The 19,272-nt window shown below is 43.8% G+C and overlaps 1 protein-coding gene across 1 annotated transcript in view; it reads left to right on the top strand.

Moving 5' to 3' along the window:
- The window catches only part of ADGRL3 (adhesion G protein-coupled receptor L3), a 333,004-nt gene that overhangs the window by 226,549 nt on the left and 87,183 nt on the right, over positions 1–19,272 (top strand). Inside the window, exons 7-10 of the mRNA XM_019470560.1 lie at positions 5,888–6,193; positions 8,430–8,533; positions 13,788–13,973; positions 17,752–17,790. Of these exons, the coding sequence (XP_019326105.1) occupies positions 5,888–6,193; positions 8,430–8,533; positions 13,788–13,973; positions 17,752–17,790 (635 nt within the window). The remainder of the gene's footprint in view (positions 1–5,887; positions 6,194–8,429; positions 8,534–13,787; positions 13,974–17,751; positions 17,791–19,272) is intronic.

Here is a 19,272-nt window from a genome sequence, read left to right as displayed (position 1 = left end):
TATGCCGATGTGCTGTAACCTCGTGCCAATGACAGTTAAAACATTGTCTGATGTCTCTGAAGTTACATATTTTAAGCGGGATCCAGTAATTTCTTGGAGAAGAATGGGTCAGAGCAGAAAAGAAGAAAAAAGAAAAGTAGCTTCTTTTATTCAAATGACAACTAAATTAGGGACCTGACACTAAGAGCAGTTGGGAGCCAGAAAAAGTATTAAGTGCTCACACACACAAAAAAAAAGCCCCACAGAAGCATAAAAGTTGATATTTCACCAAAAAAGAGCCAGGCTGCTGTTTGGGTTCTCATTTTTTCAGGCAAAACATGGAAGTTTGCAATAATAGTTAGAATGTTTTTGACAAAACAACCTTTCCATAGCAATCCAGCACATGTAATGAACAGTTGATCGTTGTCAGAAATGTAAAGCTTTGATTCAAAAGGGCTTTGGTAGACATATTTTTTGCCTGTTGGAAATTGGTCCCATGTGGTGGCTTGCTTTGAATGTACTAATTGTCTTGCTGAGAGTTGTGGTGCAGTGAGAAAGGAAGAGTTGGGGTAGATTGACTGGACTTGAGCCTGTTGTGATGATTTTGCACACTTCAGCCCTCCTTCTTTGTTGTTTACTGTTAAATGCTCAAACTGAGATTCAGAGGAAAAAACCCTGCATGTTAAGCGATTCCAGCTTGAAGTGCATTGAAATAGCTGAGTTTGCACCGTGTCTTGGACCAGAGCTGTAGCTTTCCTCCTAGTACAGGGAACTCAACATCTGACCCATATCCATGGCAGCATCTGCCCAGGCCCAGCAGAATAGTCACATGTGGGCAGAGTAGCCCCAGGCACAAAAACTGATCCCCTACTGGAAGAGGTAGAAAAAAAAATCCAGAAAGGGGTTTTCCATTTGGCAGCAGTCCACGAGGGAATGGACCTTTCTTCTTTCAGATGCAGCATCCTCCTCTGCTATTTCAGATGTTAGGTAAGAGGGAGGAAAAAGAAGAGCTACGTATCGTACTTCATATGACTTTTTCAGGGCGCAGGACTACATGCAGTTGTGTTGTTGAAGACAACGTGCTGTGTTGAACCCTCTGGGGCCATCGCATATCAAATCTTTTCTTCCCACCAATGGTTTTTGCAAGCCTTCTGTCAGTATCAGTCAATAAAGCTCCAACAACAAAAAACACAACCCCATCCCCTCCAAAAGCAGTGTGTGAACTTTTATGTTCGCACACAATTCTGGCTCAGCTTCCCCAAATAATGGCACGTGTGAGCACAGGGGAGAGCTGTTCAGATGTTTGATGTGAGGGCTGCTTGGCCTTCGCCTGCAGTAAAAATAAATCATAGTTTCTCTCAAACACGTGGAAGGAGCTGTACATAATTTAGGGGCTAATCTCACCTTGTTGATTCTCTGGCCCGCAGCTCCTGGGTGGCACTGGCATGTGGCTTTTGGTCTTCCAGCAGACATCCAACACGAGATGGTTTTGCAGGGTGATGTCTTTTGCGGCGTGGACTCAGTATGACATTGCAATCCACCAGTGTGTTAATGACTGTGTTGATGGATACCTGCTTATGCAGCTCCTAGGGATGGTACCGGGTGTGCAAGGCTCAACCTAAGCACTCCTTGACTTCAGTCATCCTTTTCTGTCACCTTACAGGGAGTTCGGTGAAAAGCCACCCAAAAAAAAGGCAAAAGAAAATGGGAATATATTTATTTTCCAATAATAATTTTTTTCTAGGGAGTTTCAGAGAACGTTCTGAAATGCATTTGAAAATGCCTGTAGAAAATTAATACCCATGAGATGCATTTATGTGGCAGAGAACAGAAAAACAGCTGTGATATAATCCTCCAACTGTATTAGGCTTGGGTTTTTTTGTGCTGCTTCTTTCAAGACGTGCCTAAACCTTCTTATTTGCTATGTAAATACAACTTGCACCATCCTTCAGTAGAAGAAGAAATGATAAAAGAGAATGCTGTAAGCAAAGGATGTGGTTGCCAAATATGAAAAGTGCAAAACTAGCAGGGAGGGAGGAAGGGACCTTCAGGTTTTGTGTTTCTCGCAGCCTTTCAGAAACCAGCAATGCTCCATTTATCTTAACACAGTAGTGACGTACGTAAATAATTGTGAACACAGCCCGGACGTGCTCAAGAGGGCACTTGAATTGCTGTATCCTCCCGAAGATGTTGAACCCCTCGGATTAGTTGTACCTCAGTTGCTCGAGCATTGCACCAGCTGCAGCGCAGGGAGCAAGCATGGGCTCTTGGCTGCTGGCACCCTGGCATGTCTGCTTGAGTGTCAGGCTTGGGAACGCAAAACTCGCCAGAGAGTGAAGTCATCATGATTTGCTTGGACCTTGTGCATGAAACTTGGAGTGTGGCCTCTCCTTCCAATTACGTGAGCGAACGCTGGCTTGTAGCACATAGCTGTCAGGCTAAACCTTTGGATTGCAACCCCCGGGAGAGAGCTTGACGGATGTCTTGTCATCTGTTACCGAGCAAAAGCCAGTGAACCTCACCCAGGAAATCTTGTCTGCAATTTCTGCTCGAGGGGCACCCAGTTATCTTCATCCATGGGACAGAAAACACATGACATCTCTTGAAAACTATTTTCAGTTATTGAGTACACCGGGTCATAGGCTGGATACTTAGGTGCCAAAAGAAAAGAATGAGAGAAAAGGTAGCTTGGTAGTGATCGCAAATAGCCTTGCTTGCAATCAAAGCTGCTTTTGTGATAGGAAAACACTAGTCAGAGTCATCTGGAAAAGCAGTCTCCCATGTCTGGGAGCACCAGGAAGAGGTGAGCAGAGCAGAAGGTAAGATGACACGTGTGCTGGATTTTCCCAGTGGCAGATAGGAAGCGCTGGGCTTAGGCCAGTCATGCACTTGTCATGTTAGGCCAGGAAAGGGCAGGGGGGCGGAGACAGACAGACCCTTATTTATTCAAGGTTTTTCCCTATGAGCAAATCCCTCCCATGATTTTCCTTCCGCCAAGCAAAATTCCTCCTCCAGAGGCCTGAGCTCTGTGTAAAGATTGGGAAATAAAAGAAAGAAGGGAAAAACTAGTAATTTCTTTTTCTTGCTAGTCAATGTGCCGGCAGTAGAGAGAGGCTCCTCTGGGAGTTGCAGTTGCTCCCCTGTGGATGCTGGAAGTGTTTTGGGTTTTTTTAATAGCTGCAGCTCTAGTCTGAATGATGGCAAAACTTAAGTCTTCTGCTACTAGTGCCAGCTCTCTAGATAGAGCAGGGAAGAAAAAAGTGAAGTATCACTTTGGGGGGTTTCTGGGGAAGAGATGTTTCCACAGCCACAGTTTGCTTTCTTGGGAGCACTGTGAAAATAGCTATCCCAGCGCTGTGCTCCATGGAATCAAAGTCTGCAAAGTCTCATGAATGTTTTGGATTTGAAGCCTAGGAATAAAAACTGAGTCTTACCCAAAAGCTGTCTTTAAACTCTAGATATGGCAACACATGGTAAAAACAAGTAGTAAAAGTAACATAATCAAGATTATACATTTCTAGTTGTAATAGTGTTGATGATTTTTAAAGGTTACTGCTTGTCTATGAGCAAAGATTGTATTACGAAGTATTATCTGAAGAATCCCTCTGTTAAAGCGATGCTGCAATGCTGCTTTTCCCCGAGTTAAAAATTCAGTTTATTGGCAGCCTGAGTTAATCTGGAGGCTCGATCTCTGTTCTGTGCTGTAGGATTTAGGTAATTTTGCACAGGTCGAAGTCTCTTCATGGTTTTGCTTGGATTTGAGAATCATTTATATGTAAATGATCCTGATCTCTTGTTCTTTCCCTTCTTACCAATTAACTTCGTTTTAAAGCACACAGTTGTATGAGCAAAATCAGCAAGTGGTGCTGCCTGGGGCTGGTGAAACTGGGTGGTGTTAGCATGGTGATCGTGTTTGCTGGAGCTCATTACCAAATTGACTCATTGAATAATCAGACCTTTGAACTGAGTTCAGTGGTATCCCATCCGTTTCACTCTGTTAGGCCACTTCCAGGCAGCTCTTTTATGTCTTCTTATAATTTGTCCTATGTAAATGGTAGAGGTGTTTATTTTTAAAAGCAGCGAGAAAGCCCAGCTGAATAAGAAAAATGTTGGAAGAACAAGACCTCAAAGAGATTTCGACACTAGTGCCAAGGGGTTCATGAAAGATAAAACAACTCTTTTTTTTATGGCTAAAGGAAAATGCCATTAAATCCCTTGTACCTAGCTGCTACAGTAAACTTGCCAGAGCTATTCCAAAAACAACACGCTGCAAGATATTCAATGATTGTCAATGAAAACTAGGCTCAAAAATGCAGCACCCCTGCGTGAAGATCAAGGGATAGCTCCTGGGTGCGCAGTATATGTTTCTATATGCTCACAAATGACTGTAAGAATGATTTTAAGGGGGGTTGCTAGTTTTGTCTTTGAAATTTCACCCACTATATCTACTCGGTACTTCTGCGCCTGTAGTGTAGGTCATTTTGCAAATGGAAAATAACTTGTTATTGCATGAGTAAATGGGAAAATTTCTGCAGATTGTTATCTACCAGGGTAACCATTATTCTGAAGAAATAAAATATGTACTCATGGCAAGACCTGCTGTAGTAAAAACAGATAATATTTGCCAAAGTTCTCTACAAATTTTAATCCTCCCTATAACGTCAGATGGAAATTGTTGCTTGGTGATCTAGCACAGCTTTGAGCAGAAACTAGAAGAAATCTGTCAATGTGTGCAGGATTTTGCATTGTATTTTTTGGAGTTCATTCAAACCCAGCGGAAGGGAGGTGGCATGAGAAGGCTGGAAAAACTCATCAATGAGCTCAGGAGACCTCATTTCAGATCAGGTCTCTTAGATCCCTTAGAAAATTATGTTTATGATGCTGCTGAGTTTTAAAGCTTGAGGAGAGGCTGTCTCAGGCTTGGAGTAAAATTACCTAAAACCAGAGCAAGTGTGTTTTCCACCTGCCATGTTATTGATTACTCTGGGGCAGGAGAATTGCTCACAGCACCATGGGCTTAAATTATTGAAATAACAAAAAAACCCTTTCAGAATGGAAAAACTTCTAATTTACACTAAAGGCAGGCATCTCTATGCTTGAAATAGGTTGACTTGAATGAACTCCAGTGACAGCAATATCATTATACATTAATAACTAATATTGCATGAATAGTGAGTGTGGTCTGCTTCACTGGACCTAGAAGAGAGGACAGTCTCCACTCTCAGGAGCTTGCAGGCTGAGCCTGCTCACACAGCTGGATAGTTAAGAGGCTGCTCCTCGGGGCAACAGAGTGATTCTCACATTTAATTTTAATTTCTGGCTAGGCTGGAGTTCACACATGGCTGTCTTTAATGTAGAAACTCCTATTCATGTTGCTGGACATGGAACAACTGTGACTCTGAAGCCTGGCGATGGAGCAACTGTGACTCTGAAGCCTGGCGTTCATCCCTCTGTGCACTGCCATTTTGGGGATGGATTTGTGGTGTGTTTTTTTTTTTATTATGCCGTGGAAAATGTTTTTCTGTCCAAACCAGCTGGGTCTTCAGCAACACTAAAAAATTAAAAGCACTTCTGTGCTAGGTGTTCCCTAAAAGATGGAAAATAAGATTTTTACATTAAAATGCCAGGAAGAAAAATGGTGAGGGCATAAAGTGCTGCTTTATTTTCATCAGATGCTAGTGCTTTTGGAAAATCGGTTGTGCTCCAGCGGTCATTGCCCCCCTGTGTGCTTCTCTCACTGTGTGCTCCAGCTTCTCTCTGAAAGGTGGGAGTGCAGCAAGCCTTGCATTAGCTATGGGTCCAACTACACCTCACAGGCCACCACAGTCGGCAGACGGGACATCCTCGGGACCTAGGCTTGAGTCCCTTTTTTCCTTCCTCTCTTTAATCAGCTCTGCCTTTGTTTCAGGAGTATCAACATCAGGGGCTCTGGGCCCAGGGAGCACCACTGCCAGCACCACGCCACGGGTAGCCACTAGCAGCACTGGCCGCCCCACCACCACCTCGGCCTCAGGCAGGAGGAACAGGAGCACCAGCACACCATCGCCCATGGCCGATGTCCCTGACGAAATGACCACGCACCTCCCACCCGCTTCCTCCCAGCTTCCACCGGCCGGCGCGGAGAGCTGCGACCCCATGGAAGCCCGCGATATTATGTGGTCTCGGACACGGCAGGGCCAGGTGGCAAAGCAGCCATGTCCCATGGGCTCAATAGGTGAGTTGAGGGGTGGGAGGACACGGTGAGCCATCTCTGTTTGCCCATGGGACGTTGTGAGTGTGCAACCAGGTTGCCCACGGGCCCCTTGTGGCACACGTGCTTTCATCAGTGGAGCACGCTGATGCCTTCTGTCAGGTCTACATTGCCTTGGTGAGGTATGGCAAGCAGCTGGCCGGGGCCGAAGCCTCAATATGCTGAGCATGTTGTGCAGGATCTTTGGCATCCCAAGCTCTGGCCGAAGGAGAGTACAAGCTAACGACCTTGTGGGGTTGAGCTTGATGTGCTATAAGAGCCTCTGCCTCCAGAAGTTATGTACGATGCACCTGCTTATCCCTGGTTTTGCCTGTATTTGTAGCCCCTCAGCTCATTGACTGATGTGTTGGTGGCTGATGCTTTGCATGGTTGGGGGGGTGAGGGGGTGGGGGAAATCAGCAAAACTTACATTCTGAAGCTCTGTGCTGCACTGTTTGCATTTCAAAGGCCGTGGCCAGCATTTTGGAGCACAGGTATTCCCAGATTGCACTCCTGAACCAGTGTGAGTGATTTTTTAAACTGCAGCCAGCATCCAGCGTGATCAGCAGGGAAAGCAGGGAGGAAACAAAGCCAAATCTTTCAAAATGATTTATTGTTTCTTGGATATTGCTCCTTTTCTTCTATTCTTCCCCCCAGTTATTTTCTTCCAAAAGGTTGCTTTTGGAACCAAAAGGTTCCAAAAAAATTTTGGAAATTTTTTGTCCAAATTAAAACATGGTTGAATGAGGAATGGGTTTTGGCATATGGTTCAGTTTGCTGTATTTTAACAAATGCAGTTTTCCAAAAGTATTTATTTTTCAAGCTAGTCTTGGTGTCCAGCCCTGAGAACCCGCTTGCCAAGAAGAAATCAAAAAGTGGAGGAAATTGCCTGAAAATAAGGGCTGGAGGGATCTGGCTTGTAGAGGAGACTCTCTGTTAATTCGCCGCTCCATTGCCCTAGAGAGCCATTCACCTGTGTATACGAATACTGACTCTCTTGAATTTGGTGAGCACAGACTGATAAAATATACATTAAAGTATGAGGGGCATGGAAAGATGTCAGTGGTAAGAATAAGTAAAGAACATTTTTCCTGTCTTTCCCAGCCCCACTTGGTAAAATTAATGCAAAAAGTATCATGTGGTTCCCAGAGAGGGGAAAGGATAGTCTGAACTGAAGCTGTGAAAAAGGAAAGAAAAGATAAAAAAGGAAGATGAAGGCTGGATGCAGGGAGCCCTTTTCTAAGCACAAGAGCTAAGGACTGGATGAAAATAGCTAAAGAAAAAAATAAATAACCCAACTTGTTGATAGGGGATGGCAATAAGCCTTTCCCATCTCTAATTTCAGTGATTCATGTGACTTGTTAAAAACTGTGGTATATTAGCAGTGGACCTCTTCCAACTCCCTTTGAAGTCATGAGCAAACTCTCACTGGTTTTAATCGGTGCTACCATCAGACCTAGCCTGTAATTCACTCCTCTGCTGAAAAGTTCGGCTCTGCAGGGCAGAGCACTTTACAGGATGCAGAGTCTTTAATCTAAGTGTACCGGCTTTCTTGCTTTTTGAAGATCTTTAACTGCACCATTTCAGACACATTTCTCTTTGTCTGCAAGGGCCTGAGGCGCTTTACTGTCTTTTGCAGCAGGGATCTGGGCGGCCCTTGCCAAACAAAACGCTCATCTAATGTCCCTCTTGAAGTCTGGGCGTGGACAGTAAAGCCCAGCGTTACATCTTGGCATTCGTAGCATTTAAACTTTTGTGTGTTTCCACCCAAATGGTTTAATGATGATTCAGAGCAGTAAAATCTTCGTAAAGCAGCAAGGTAGTTGAGGCGCAGGGTCTGATCTTGGGGCGCCAGTGGTGGGCCAGAGCACTTGAGGTGCTGGCTCAGCATTTGAGATCCAGCTTTGATTTCTTAGTCCCTAGCAGCTTTCCTGCCTGGCCTAAGGCAAAGCCCTCTGTCTGTAGTCTCCATTTGGCAAAATGGAGATAATATCCCTGTACTACTTCACGGGTCTTTTATGTCTTAGGGCCCCTAAGCACTAAGATGATGGGAGACAAGGACACTGAGATGACTCGGAAGTTTCCTACCAAGGTCCTGAGCACTAATAAGCTCCCACACTTTGCATGAAGTGTCCATCATTGTGAAATGAAACCTGTGACATGGGGTCCTGGGGGCAAAATTCAACCAATAACACTGAACACAGTGGCTTTCCTCTTCCAGGTGTTGCAACTTTCCGGTGTCTTGCACCAGACGGGATCTGGGAGCCCCAAGGACCTGATCTCAGCAACTGCTCTTCTCCCTGGATCAACCACATCACTCAGAAGGTAAAACCCTTCCTGTGTGTTGACCACACTGAGTCTACATGCTGACCTTCCTGAGCTTCCTGGTTGTTTTCACAGTGGGGAACCCAAAGTGACCAACAGTCACACATAAAGCATGAGCCATGCGTAGTAGCGAGGAATTGCAAGGAGAAAGCAAGACTGTAAAAATCTGCTGGAAATGAAGGCAAAGAGGGTGAGGGAAAGGCAAAGGAGAGGGACTGGAGAGTGGAATTAAACTAGAGTGAATGACAGTTCTTGTTTGTGGCAAGAGAAGGAGGAAGAGGGAGGAGGAGGTGGGTGGACATATGGAAAATACCAACTTACTGCAAAAGGAAACTTTCCCTTTCACGCATCCCCAAGGATTTTCTCATGCCACACAAGCACAGGATAAACCCTGTAGTTGAGAAATCTTTACCAATGAAAGGCAGGCTCAGTATGAAATTTTTGTATCGCACTTCTGACTTTCTGTCTTTAACTTCTGACCAAATTGTGAAAGAACCAATAGAATAGAAAACAATGCCGCAGTAATGCGTATCTTTTCACTCTTAAGTCCCTTGATGAAGGTTTTGTAGCACTTCATCATTTATCAGTGTTAAAAATGCATTAACATGTGACAATAGAAGTTCAAGACAAGCAGAGCTTATTTGGTAGCAAGATGTTGAATGTTTTTGTTATTAATGCACAGTGGTGCTTTCAGCTGATTTCATTACAAACAGAGACCAGATGTGTGTTTACACCACAGAGTCTGTGGGCTGAATCCTTATAGCAATTTGTGGAGATTTATTCGCTCCTTTAGCCAGAGCAAGCGAGTCCCAGCGTTGCGGGCTAGCTGTGCTGCTGCACGGTAACAACACTGCACTCCCAGAGAGCCAGTGCTCGCTGGTGAACGGGATGGGGTGACCGTACAGACAAGACTCTTTGGCGTTCTCCTCCCTGTCCCCCATCTTAACTGAGGCTCAACAGCCTGTGAATCACTAGCACGTACACCCCTGATCATCCCTATCTCATTTCATCTGTGTTTACACCCATCCCTCCCCAAAGACAAGGGAAGACATCCATTAACATGGGGCTGCTGTGACATGGCGCAGCCATTACAAAGCCCGTGGTCCTTCTGTCCCATGCAGGAGGGTGGGCAGCTCTCCTGCCATACGCTCAGCTAGCTGATTAATAAAGACTGCCTCTGCTGGCATTAACAGCTGTGCAGCTCTTGTTTTATGACCCACATACTTATCCTGGAGGGGTTAATATTACTTACTCTAGCCATAATTCACGCGGACAGCTGGGAGACCTCTTGCTGCTCGGTGAAGATGACTAGGCCGTTAGCCATTAGCAGAGGGAAATAATAGCCTGCACTGATGAAATCTCCATCAAGGTTAGGCTTATTTTATTTGAAACCCCAGCTATCATTTGTGTAACAAATGAGCCCCATTTAATTTGTTACATGCTTTCAAAGCAGGCAAAATTGAAGAGCCAGGTTTTCAGAAATGCCCAGCAGATTACAATTGAGACTGGATTTTTTTTTTTAATTGTTATTATTTTTCTGGAGGAATTTAGCTATGTTCAGCTTTGGGAACCTTCCACCAGTCTGCGGAAAGACTAGGGGGATCTGCCAAATTACTCTGGATCTAAACTTTTGAAGCCTGAGTGGGAATCCACTGGGATCTTGGGATATATATGTGGCCCAACATCTATAGAAAGCTGCTACAAAACGTCAAGACTTTCCAGGAGTGACTTTTGAGGGGAGAGCCCTACCAGGCTTGCCTAGGGGCTTGTGTTGGAGTTTGCCTTCAGTAGGATCCTTACAGCAAACACAGTTTTAAATTACTTATGAAATAACCGATAGCCACTTGGTTTCCCTGCCCAAGCAAGAGGCTTGGAAATCATTACTGCGCTTAGACATGGAGACTGATTTATCCGTAAATCAGGCACTGGTTTCTCACATTCCTGCCATGGACAGGACACTTCCCTGCCCAAAGCTTGCAGATTTGCTGCAGCACCTCTCTAAAGCTGAAAAAGGAGCCTTCCTCCTCTAAGCCAAGGCAGCTCCTCTTCTTGCTGCTGTGGGGGCAGCTAGAGGAAGCAGTAAGCTGCCCATGCCATGAGGACAGGGGGTGGTCGCACCCTGCAGCTCAGCTCTCCTGTGTCTGCACCACTCGGGTCCTCTTGGCCACACATCCCACAGCATCCGCAGCTGCAGCACAGCTTACAAAATGGGTAGAAATGCTTCTTTGCAGCCAGGGTTCATACCTGATCAGCGTGTCTTCGTTCTTAATCTGCTTTGTCTCCCAAAAATCCCATCTTCTGTCACCTGCTGGTTCCAAGCTGCTCAGGAAGAAGGGTGACGGGTCCCCTGGAGGGATTTCAGCCAAGCCAGAGAGGATGGTAGGGAAATGCTGTGCTTGCTTTCATGTCTCTGTAGTGAAGTAAGGATTATTACTTGCTTCTTTTCTTTCTCCTGCTGTGCTCAGACCGTACATTGGGTGTTTGCCTGCTTGCATCATGGTATTAGGTTTTACAACCCTCTATTAGCTTCCATTAGAGTTATTGTGCTTGATGGAAGATCAGAACAAATGTCCGCTTCTGCAATTCATTGGCCTCCTGACATTTACTTTAACTTTATTGTTGGTGCCTACCATGCCCTCGTAACGTAGCAGGAGAATAAATTTGCCAGTGCGATTGAATTATGCACTGCTACCTGGGTTATTTCTAGAGTCAAGCAGTAAAAGGAAGCAAAAAGGTCAGCTTTGGATACATTGCGTTGTCCTGATCATGAGGTCATACATTCAGTCTCAGCCTGTTTGTTTTACCTCTTGCTTTCATCAGTACTGTCCTTGGCACAGTGTGTGGCTTGCCTGAAAATATCTTTTCCTCACCACAGCTTTCAGTTGTGCGTGCTTCCTGGGAGGAGAGACATCACTACGCTCAGCTTCAAGCCTCTGAAAGAGAGGAGGCCTTTTTTGTAGCAGAATAGAAAGCGTTGTGTCCTTCATGAATGCATGAAAAGCCTCAAACTGTAAATCTAAAGCACATGCCACCCACGTTCATATTGTCCTCCTGAACAGCCAAGATGATATAGTCACAAAGAGCAGATAAACCTTAGGGTTCAAAGTACCTTCATCAGGTCTTGTAGATCTGCTTGGATGTGTCTGGCAGAGGGAGTGGGGTTTTGTGGAGCACATCACCACATCATCGTGTCCAGGCCCGAGGGTGAAGTTTCAGTCCTGATGACACCACAATGAAATCCTCCATCCAGGTTGCTTTTGACAGTCTGTTTTCAGAGCGCCATCACGTACTGGATGGAGCAGGTGTTATGGTTGGCGGATTATTAAAAAGATATTAAATGCAATTTAAGTTGTTTGAATACCATAGTTTCAAAACCACTTTTTCAGTGTTCTCCAGCTCTACTGTACTGTATGGAGAGCAGCGATCCAACTGTTGGTGTTTATAACTAGTTAGTTATATCCTTAGGTATCATCTGATAAAAGAAAAAAGCTAAGTTGAATGGAATGGGATGTTTGTCTTCCAAAAAAAAAGAGGATGTGAAGGGATTTGATGCAGTCATTCTTTAAAGTTCTGGGTGCCAACAGAAGAGGTCAAAGTTCAGCCCCTATGCTGATGCGTGGCTTTCTTCATCTGCTTAGGAGAGCAGGCAGCTTTAAGAATAGGATCTGGTTTCTATGGCTTAACAAGGAAGAAATAATTCAATTTTTGAATATATGTTATCATTGCTCTAATGGGAAGAACAACACATTATGTCCTCTATTTATCTTATCTATATCATCATATGCTTTAATTCTCTGAAGATAGGCATATGAACATCTTCAGTTAGATTTCATTAAATCAGATGGGCTGTTGCTGTCAAATTGGTGGAAGTAAGTTATTCATTTATAACTCAGCTAATTGATTTACAGAGAGGTAGAAGCTGAGCCTGCAATCTTTCCCTAGAATCTCGCTTTTATAGTAAGCACCAGAAATCGAGGGAACAAGAGAAATACCTGATTTCTAACTGTTGGAAGCTAAGACAATTGGAAATTTCACATGAAGAACCCAGCAGAGTTGGTCATTGAGCCCGACAGAGGAGTGGGAGCTTCATTTAAATGTCATCCTATGTAATTTCTCCTTATCACTGGCATATTCCCCATAGATTCCCCCCATTCCAGATCACAGAGTAAAAAAAAGACCAGCAACCTGCAATAGTATTTTCATAGTGGGCTGCTCATAGAAAGGAGATGCGACCAGCTGCCCTGTCCCCAATCCCCATGGCATAGAAGAGGAAAGGGGCACCAGATAGGGAGAGCAAAACAGAGCAAGAAAGTGGGAAAAGCCACAGGGGGAAAGAGAGAGTTTCCCAAATAATTACACAGTGAATTTCACTGCAGGTGATTCCTGAGTTTTATGACTCAGCTAGACAATAGAAGTCTTTTAATAGAAGATTCAGCCAAATGGCCTACTTGGTTTTCCCTTCCAGCGGGCCTCTGCTTGAAGCCTTAAGCCTTTTGCTCCTGAGTTAGTATGCCTTTATGTGCTGAGAATCACTAACCTCATTACAGATGTAGTGGCTAGTGTGGTAAGGAGCACATCTCCTGCATGCAAATGCTAAGTGGTAAATTAGCACCTGGTTATTAAATCCACATGACGGGAATTGTGAACTTTTTTCTCTTGTTCATCTGGGTTATGTCATCTATTTTTGGTCCTTTTACAAGGAACTTTTTTGCACAGGAGTTGTAACAAAAATCATCTCTTCACTATCAAATAATCTTCTGGAATCAGAAACTGCTCTTTCTTGACAGGAGAGTCTATTTACATGGTTTGTTTTTTTTCAAGTGGCATAGATAAGGCAATGGGACAAGCTAGCTGAAGCCCTCCCTAGCATGGGCACCCCATGAAAAGCAATGCCATCTACAGTTGCATCTGCTGCAGTGCAAAGAAGCAGCTGTCCCTCAGTTCCAGCAGTGCCCTGTGAGAAGATCAGAAATTGGTGTGTTGAAGCCAGCATGGTGACCGTAGCTGGAAAAACCACTTGCATTTAAACCATACTCAAATGTTGTACATGATCAAACCATGAAGACCCTTGCCGTAGTTTTCCTTCTTGGGAACTTCTTCTCTTCCTCTCTTCTTTTCTCCTCCTCTTCTTCTTCTCTCCTCTTCTTCTTCTTGCAGGGAGTTGACTCGCTTAACACTGTGGGGCTGGAAGGGACTGGAGTAACATCATACTAACAGCCAGGGACAACCTTTTCCTCTGCTTTCTCAATTGCAGATGAAGTCAGGGGAGATGGCTGCCAACATTGCCCGGGAGCTTGCGGAGCACACAAAAAACCACTTGTACGCTGGTGACATCACATACTCTGTGTCCGCCATGGTCCAGCTGGTGAACTTGCTTGACGTGCAGCTCCGAAACCTGACTCCAGGTGGAAAGGACAGTGCTGCACGCAGCTTAAATAAGGTAAAAACAAAGGGGCTTGGGAAGGGACAGGAGGCTGAAGAAGGGTTTGGCTCTCCCTGGAGAGCTATTATAAATGTCTTTCTGAATGACTGCCATTTTAGGGCAGTGATTCTTTCACAGTAGACAAGAGTACCTGGCAGTTTTTCGTTTACAGTGTATTTTATTCTGCTGAGAAACGAAACAGTTGTAAATGCCAAGTGTACTATTGGTGCTGGGAAATGTATACCCTTAGATGTGTAGATATATGAAGTCCAGGTACTTCATTGTGGTCTCAGCTCTCATAGCTCAGTATGAGAATAACTCAAGTGATGCCATGGAAATTCTTTTGGACTTGTGCCAGTGTGAATAAGACCAGAATTTTGTCCAGCGTTTCCAGTGCTGAATCTGTCTGTGAAATGCCATGTAATATGATGCAGAAAATCTGAATATTTAAAGCCCCAAGCGGCAGAGAAAGTCTGGATTTTGATTTTTTCATCTTGTAACATTACAAGGTGCTGATGTGAAGATCAAATGAACACTTTTATGCATGAATATAAACAAATAAAAGCAGACAGAAACATTTATTTACACTGGAGATACATTTACCAAAGGCACATAAGATACCATCATATTTACACTTAAGGTCTTCAGGATGGTTTAGTATTAGAGGGCCTTTTTAGTGATGACCTGTGACTTAGCCCAGAAGCACCTTACTGAATGATGGCAGTGTGGTTTCTGTGCCCCCTGTTTGAGAAGAATTATTAGTCCTTTTGTCATTTCCAGAATTAAGTGGAATTACTATATACTAAAGGTGCTAGAAGTTGCCAGTCGTGGGAGGAAATACGGGCTGTGGAGTCTGTAAGAATACATTTAAAGTTGAGGGTTTCCTTGGTCCAAGGCCCTCTTCATCACTGAATCTCATGTAAACACACAGGATAGGACTTACATAGGATTCAGATGGTGAATTGTGTGGGCCTGGTCATCAGAACAAAGAGCAGCTGAACCCTGTGGCTACAAGCACATGGTTATATTGGCCACCCAGTTAAAATAAGACACAGAAGTTTGTTCTCAGCTGCGTAGCTGGCTCTGACAGCCCTGGCATCCATGTAAGTGAGAATAGAACTTGGTCCCAAGGTTATACAGGGAATAAATGATCGCAGCTAAGCCTGAAATTTCTTGTGTGTCTTCTGAAGAGAAATACTTTTCAGAGAAGTAACATTGTCTTTTTTCTTGTAAGTTATTATTGTAGACTTACGCTGTTTTAAATGCAAAGGGCTTCTGGATTGTTTAAGATTACAGCCACATGGGAATTGAAGTCTGCATCTCATGTGCTTTGCATGTGCTGTGAATTGGGTTATCCTGATGCTTTTAATTAATTAGTGCTTCCAGCTATTTTATAACAATGTAGGTAATAATTGTATTAACTGTTACATCAACATAACATTATTTGTTATAATCATACCATGGTTCTTTGTTTGAAATGATGGTGATGTCTGACAATATCAGGTAAAACCAGCAATTAATGTCACCTACTAACGGGTTTCATGGTTGTAGCCTGCTTGCTCTTCTGAATACGCCCTAGCCACACCCAACATTTTGTCACTTCAGCTTTGTAAGCACATATTTTTCATCTTTTTATATCCCACCTTCCAATATTTGTTTCAATTACATGAAATGGGGTTGTATCATGGGGGCAGGTGTGAGTTACCGAAGGGAGGGGAAGACTGGGCAAGGCAGAGCTTCCTCGGCTTGGCTGTCACTCCTGGGGTCCCCCTTTCACTGCCATCAGCTTTGCACAAGCAGCTCATACAAATCAATTGCACTCCACATTAAAATTCTGGACCGCGTGGAGTCCTGCAAAACAGCGATGCGAGTCAGTGATCCAAATGACAGGCTCGGGAATTTCCTTGCTCTCATTCCCCACTTAATTCTTTAGAAGAGCAACTGCTCTGTGTTCATTTAAGAATGCATGAATTCAACTTGGAAGTAGTATTGGGCAAACAAAAGGCAGCAGAGTTACTGCTCCATTTTCCCCTTCACTGATCAAGAGTATTTAAAAAAAAAAAAGGAAAAAAGTCATTTGCAAAGAGTTTTGTTTAGTGCTGTTTAGTCAGAAAGAAGAAATAAAGTAAGCACTAGACATTAAATATTCTTTTAATCATTAAAGGAAATGTGCTGGGGATCTGAAAGTAATCACCTGTGCTGTTTTGTACTTTTTTTTTTTTACAAGCTGATGTACAATGAATTGAAATAAACTGCCATAATCAGAATTTTTAAAAGCCATCATCTTTCAGGAGCCACTTTCCTGTCACTAAAAGCTTTATGCTTTCCACTGGATCAGGCTTAATTAAGGTAATAATTGTTCTGTTGCAGACTGGCAAGACCCCCGAGTGGATAGCTCTGTAATTTTCGGCAAGGCTTTCTTTGATGTCCATTTGTTTCTGTAAAGTCTTCGTACTGGCCAAGTTTACCCAGAGGAAGATTTCTACTGTTACAAATTGATGAATTAGAAATTGAAATTGGGCATTGCGTGATACCTGGGTGTATTTTGTTTATTTCAGAGCCTGAAAACGCTCGGGGACAAATTTGGCTCTCAGCTGTACTAACAGGATTGCACTGCTGTGAGTTGAGAGCACAAGTTACCCCAAATCTTTATTGATATGCAATTTCCAACACAGGCATATCAGCAAAACCAAACCCAGCCAAGCTGAGCAGCCTGATTTTGCGAGGTTTAGTTGCACCGATGCAGAGCTCACCAATTCTAGCTCACTGCTGCAGACTGCCTACAAAGTCCTGGGGAGGTAAATAAGTGCCTGTTTGAATTTCGTGACACACTAAAGTGCAGTTACCAGGCAGGAGGCATGCAAGTGCATATCAAAGTACAGTCCTAAACATGGCTCCTATGGAAAAGGTGGGAATCTTTGTGGAAAAGCTATTCAACATATAAAGCACTTAGGCCCAGGAATTACAAAGGAAAGCACAACTCAGTATGAGAGGACTGAAAAATGCATTCCTGGAGAAGCAGTTTAATGCAAAGGGGAGAGAATGGCCTCAACTGGAAATATTACATCTGATTCCCATTTCATTGTTATGTCCTCTTCAGTGGCCCTTTACACTATCAGGAGCCCTGGGCAATGCTCTCTTCTTCAGTGCAATGTGTTATCACACTCGACATGTGCCTGAGCTGGCTTTAAGCAAGCTCACAGCAGTGAAGCTGGAGCGCTACAGGTTTTGCCTTGAGCCAGAGACCTGAGCAGGTGTATCAGGATGGGTCCGTACAGGTCCATCCTGTATCAGCATGCAGTCCTGCATACATCTTGCTCCCTAGAATTGGTCCTGTTCATCCAAAGCTTGGTTATACCTCAATGTGCCATCAACGCTGTCTGACTGCAGAGCCCATGCTTCTCTTACATAAATAACCATCAGCCCCATCCTTTCCAGCCTTGTTTGATGTGCAAATACCATGTGTGATCTCCAAGCTGTAAGGAAAACATCATCTCTTGAGCATCTCTACTTGACTTCAGTGTCTCCTACCATCTAACAGCTGCTCTTGCAAAGTTGCCAGTCTGTGCTTTAGTTCACTGAAAAAGGACTAACCCATATTTCTGGAGCCAGTCCTTCCAGCCTTCCACTGCTGCCTAACTTGCATGATTCCTTTGGTTTGGTTGGTTTTCAGGAGCTGTTTAAGAGAGAAATGAGGGTGTTTTCATAGGCGTTTTCTTCAATTTTTTTTTCCCTTGTTCTGTCACTAACTTGTTTTTTCTATTCCGTCTTTAATCTGCTGTCTTTATGGACTCAGCTTCAGAAAAGGGAGCGCTCTTGCAGGGCCTATGTCCAGGTATTTCTTGTGTTTTTAATACACGTGTTCAGTTGTTTGACTGAATGACTGTGAAGTGGGTCTTGTCTCTGTGAATAATATGATTATTACCATCTTCGTGGCAGCAAGTTCTAAGGTTAAGGTTACAGGATAATAATTTCATTTTTCATCTGCCCCCACCTGCCCAGTTGCTCTCAGACTTGGCAAAAAATTGGGGCAAAATCTCTGAACCAGAAAGTGGGAAAAACCACAGGAGAGATCTGACAAGACTCATCCGGCTATCAGAATAAGCAGGACGGTATGGATGCATGCAAGTAAAGAATGCAGAACTCCTGCTCATGGAGGTGTCTCCAGACCAGCTGGGTTTCACTCACGGCATGTCACTCATATAATTGCCTCCTGCATTTCCTTAGTTTTCTTTCTTCCCCTCTTACACTTGCAAATTTAGAAACAATTTGAAATGGCAACAATTGGCATGAGGGGGGAGGTAGGTTCATAATGAAATGCAGAGTGTCCTTGCAGAAGAATGTAGGAAAGAAGACAGTGCTGCAAACTAAATATAGGATTAGGAACATAACGTCCCATAAAGTTCACCTAGCTGTGGCCTGAATGTTTAGGCTTACATTGTGTTTTATGTGAACAAAGTCAAGCCTCAGCATTTTGGAAAGACCTGCTTGTAGGCTTTTCAAGAGTGGGGCCTCGGGTTATGTTATTTATCCTGTCACCTTGCCTTATAGCATTTGCTCCAATGACTTTTATATAAACCTATTTGTATACTATGGGTGAGTTAATGCTGCTTTAAGAAATGTGAACGTTTTACCTTCTAATTTCTGTCTTGTGCTTATGAACATTGATGTTGTACTTATGGGTGGTTGATCATTATTTGTATGTGTATGTATAACATGCAGAGGTGTAAAAATGAACCCCATGTTTCTGGAGAGGGCTGTCTATACCTGAATTTTCCTGCAAAATTCAGCTTCCTACAGTGGGTATTGACTTTATTTTCTGAGCGCATATTTCATTTAGCGTGTGGGATTAGATGGTTTAGATCTAGGACATTAAAAATAAAACAGTACCGCTCTGTGCTGGTAGGCTGTCTGTCTTCCCTTTGGATATGATCATGAGAAAAAGTCACCTTTTCCCTTCCATAATCATTAACAGATAAAGATGAGTTATGGAGTTCCGTATCCCTTGTCTGGAGTCACTTCTCTTAAGATCCCAGAGAAAGTAACTAGCATTTGAAGCAATTTAGGTTTACAGTGCAGTGCTCACTCCTGAGCTAGCTATCTTAGAGTCATAGAATCATATATTAGTTTGGGTTGGAAGGGACCTCTAAAGGTCATCTAGTCCAACCCCCCTGCCATGGGCAGGGACATCTTCAACTAGATCAGATTGCTCAGAGCCCTGTCCAACCTGACCTTGAATGTTTCCAGGGATGGGGCATCCACCACCTCTCTGGGCAACCTGTGCCAGTGTTTCACCACCCTCAGTGTAAAAAATTTC

Source organism: Aptenodytes forsteri, unplaced genomic scaffold, assembly GCF_000699145.1.
Source record: "Aptenodytes forsteri isolate BGI_AS27 unplaced genomic scaffold, ASM69914v1 Scaffold93, whole genome shotgun sequence".
Classification (NCBI taxonomy): Eukaryota; Metazoa; Chordata; class Aves; order Sphenisciformes; family Spheniscidae; genus Aptenodytes; species Aptenodytes forsteri.
The sequence above is the reverse complement of the archived record's forward strand: the minus strand, read 5'-3'. Positions and strand labels throughout refer to the sequence as shown.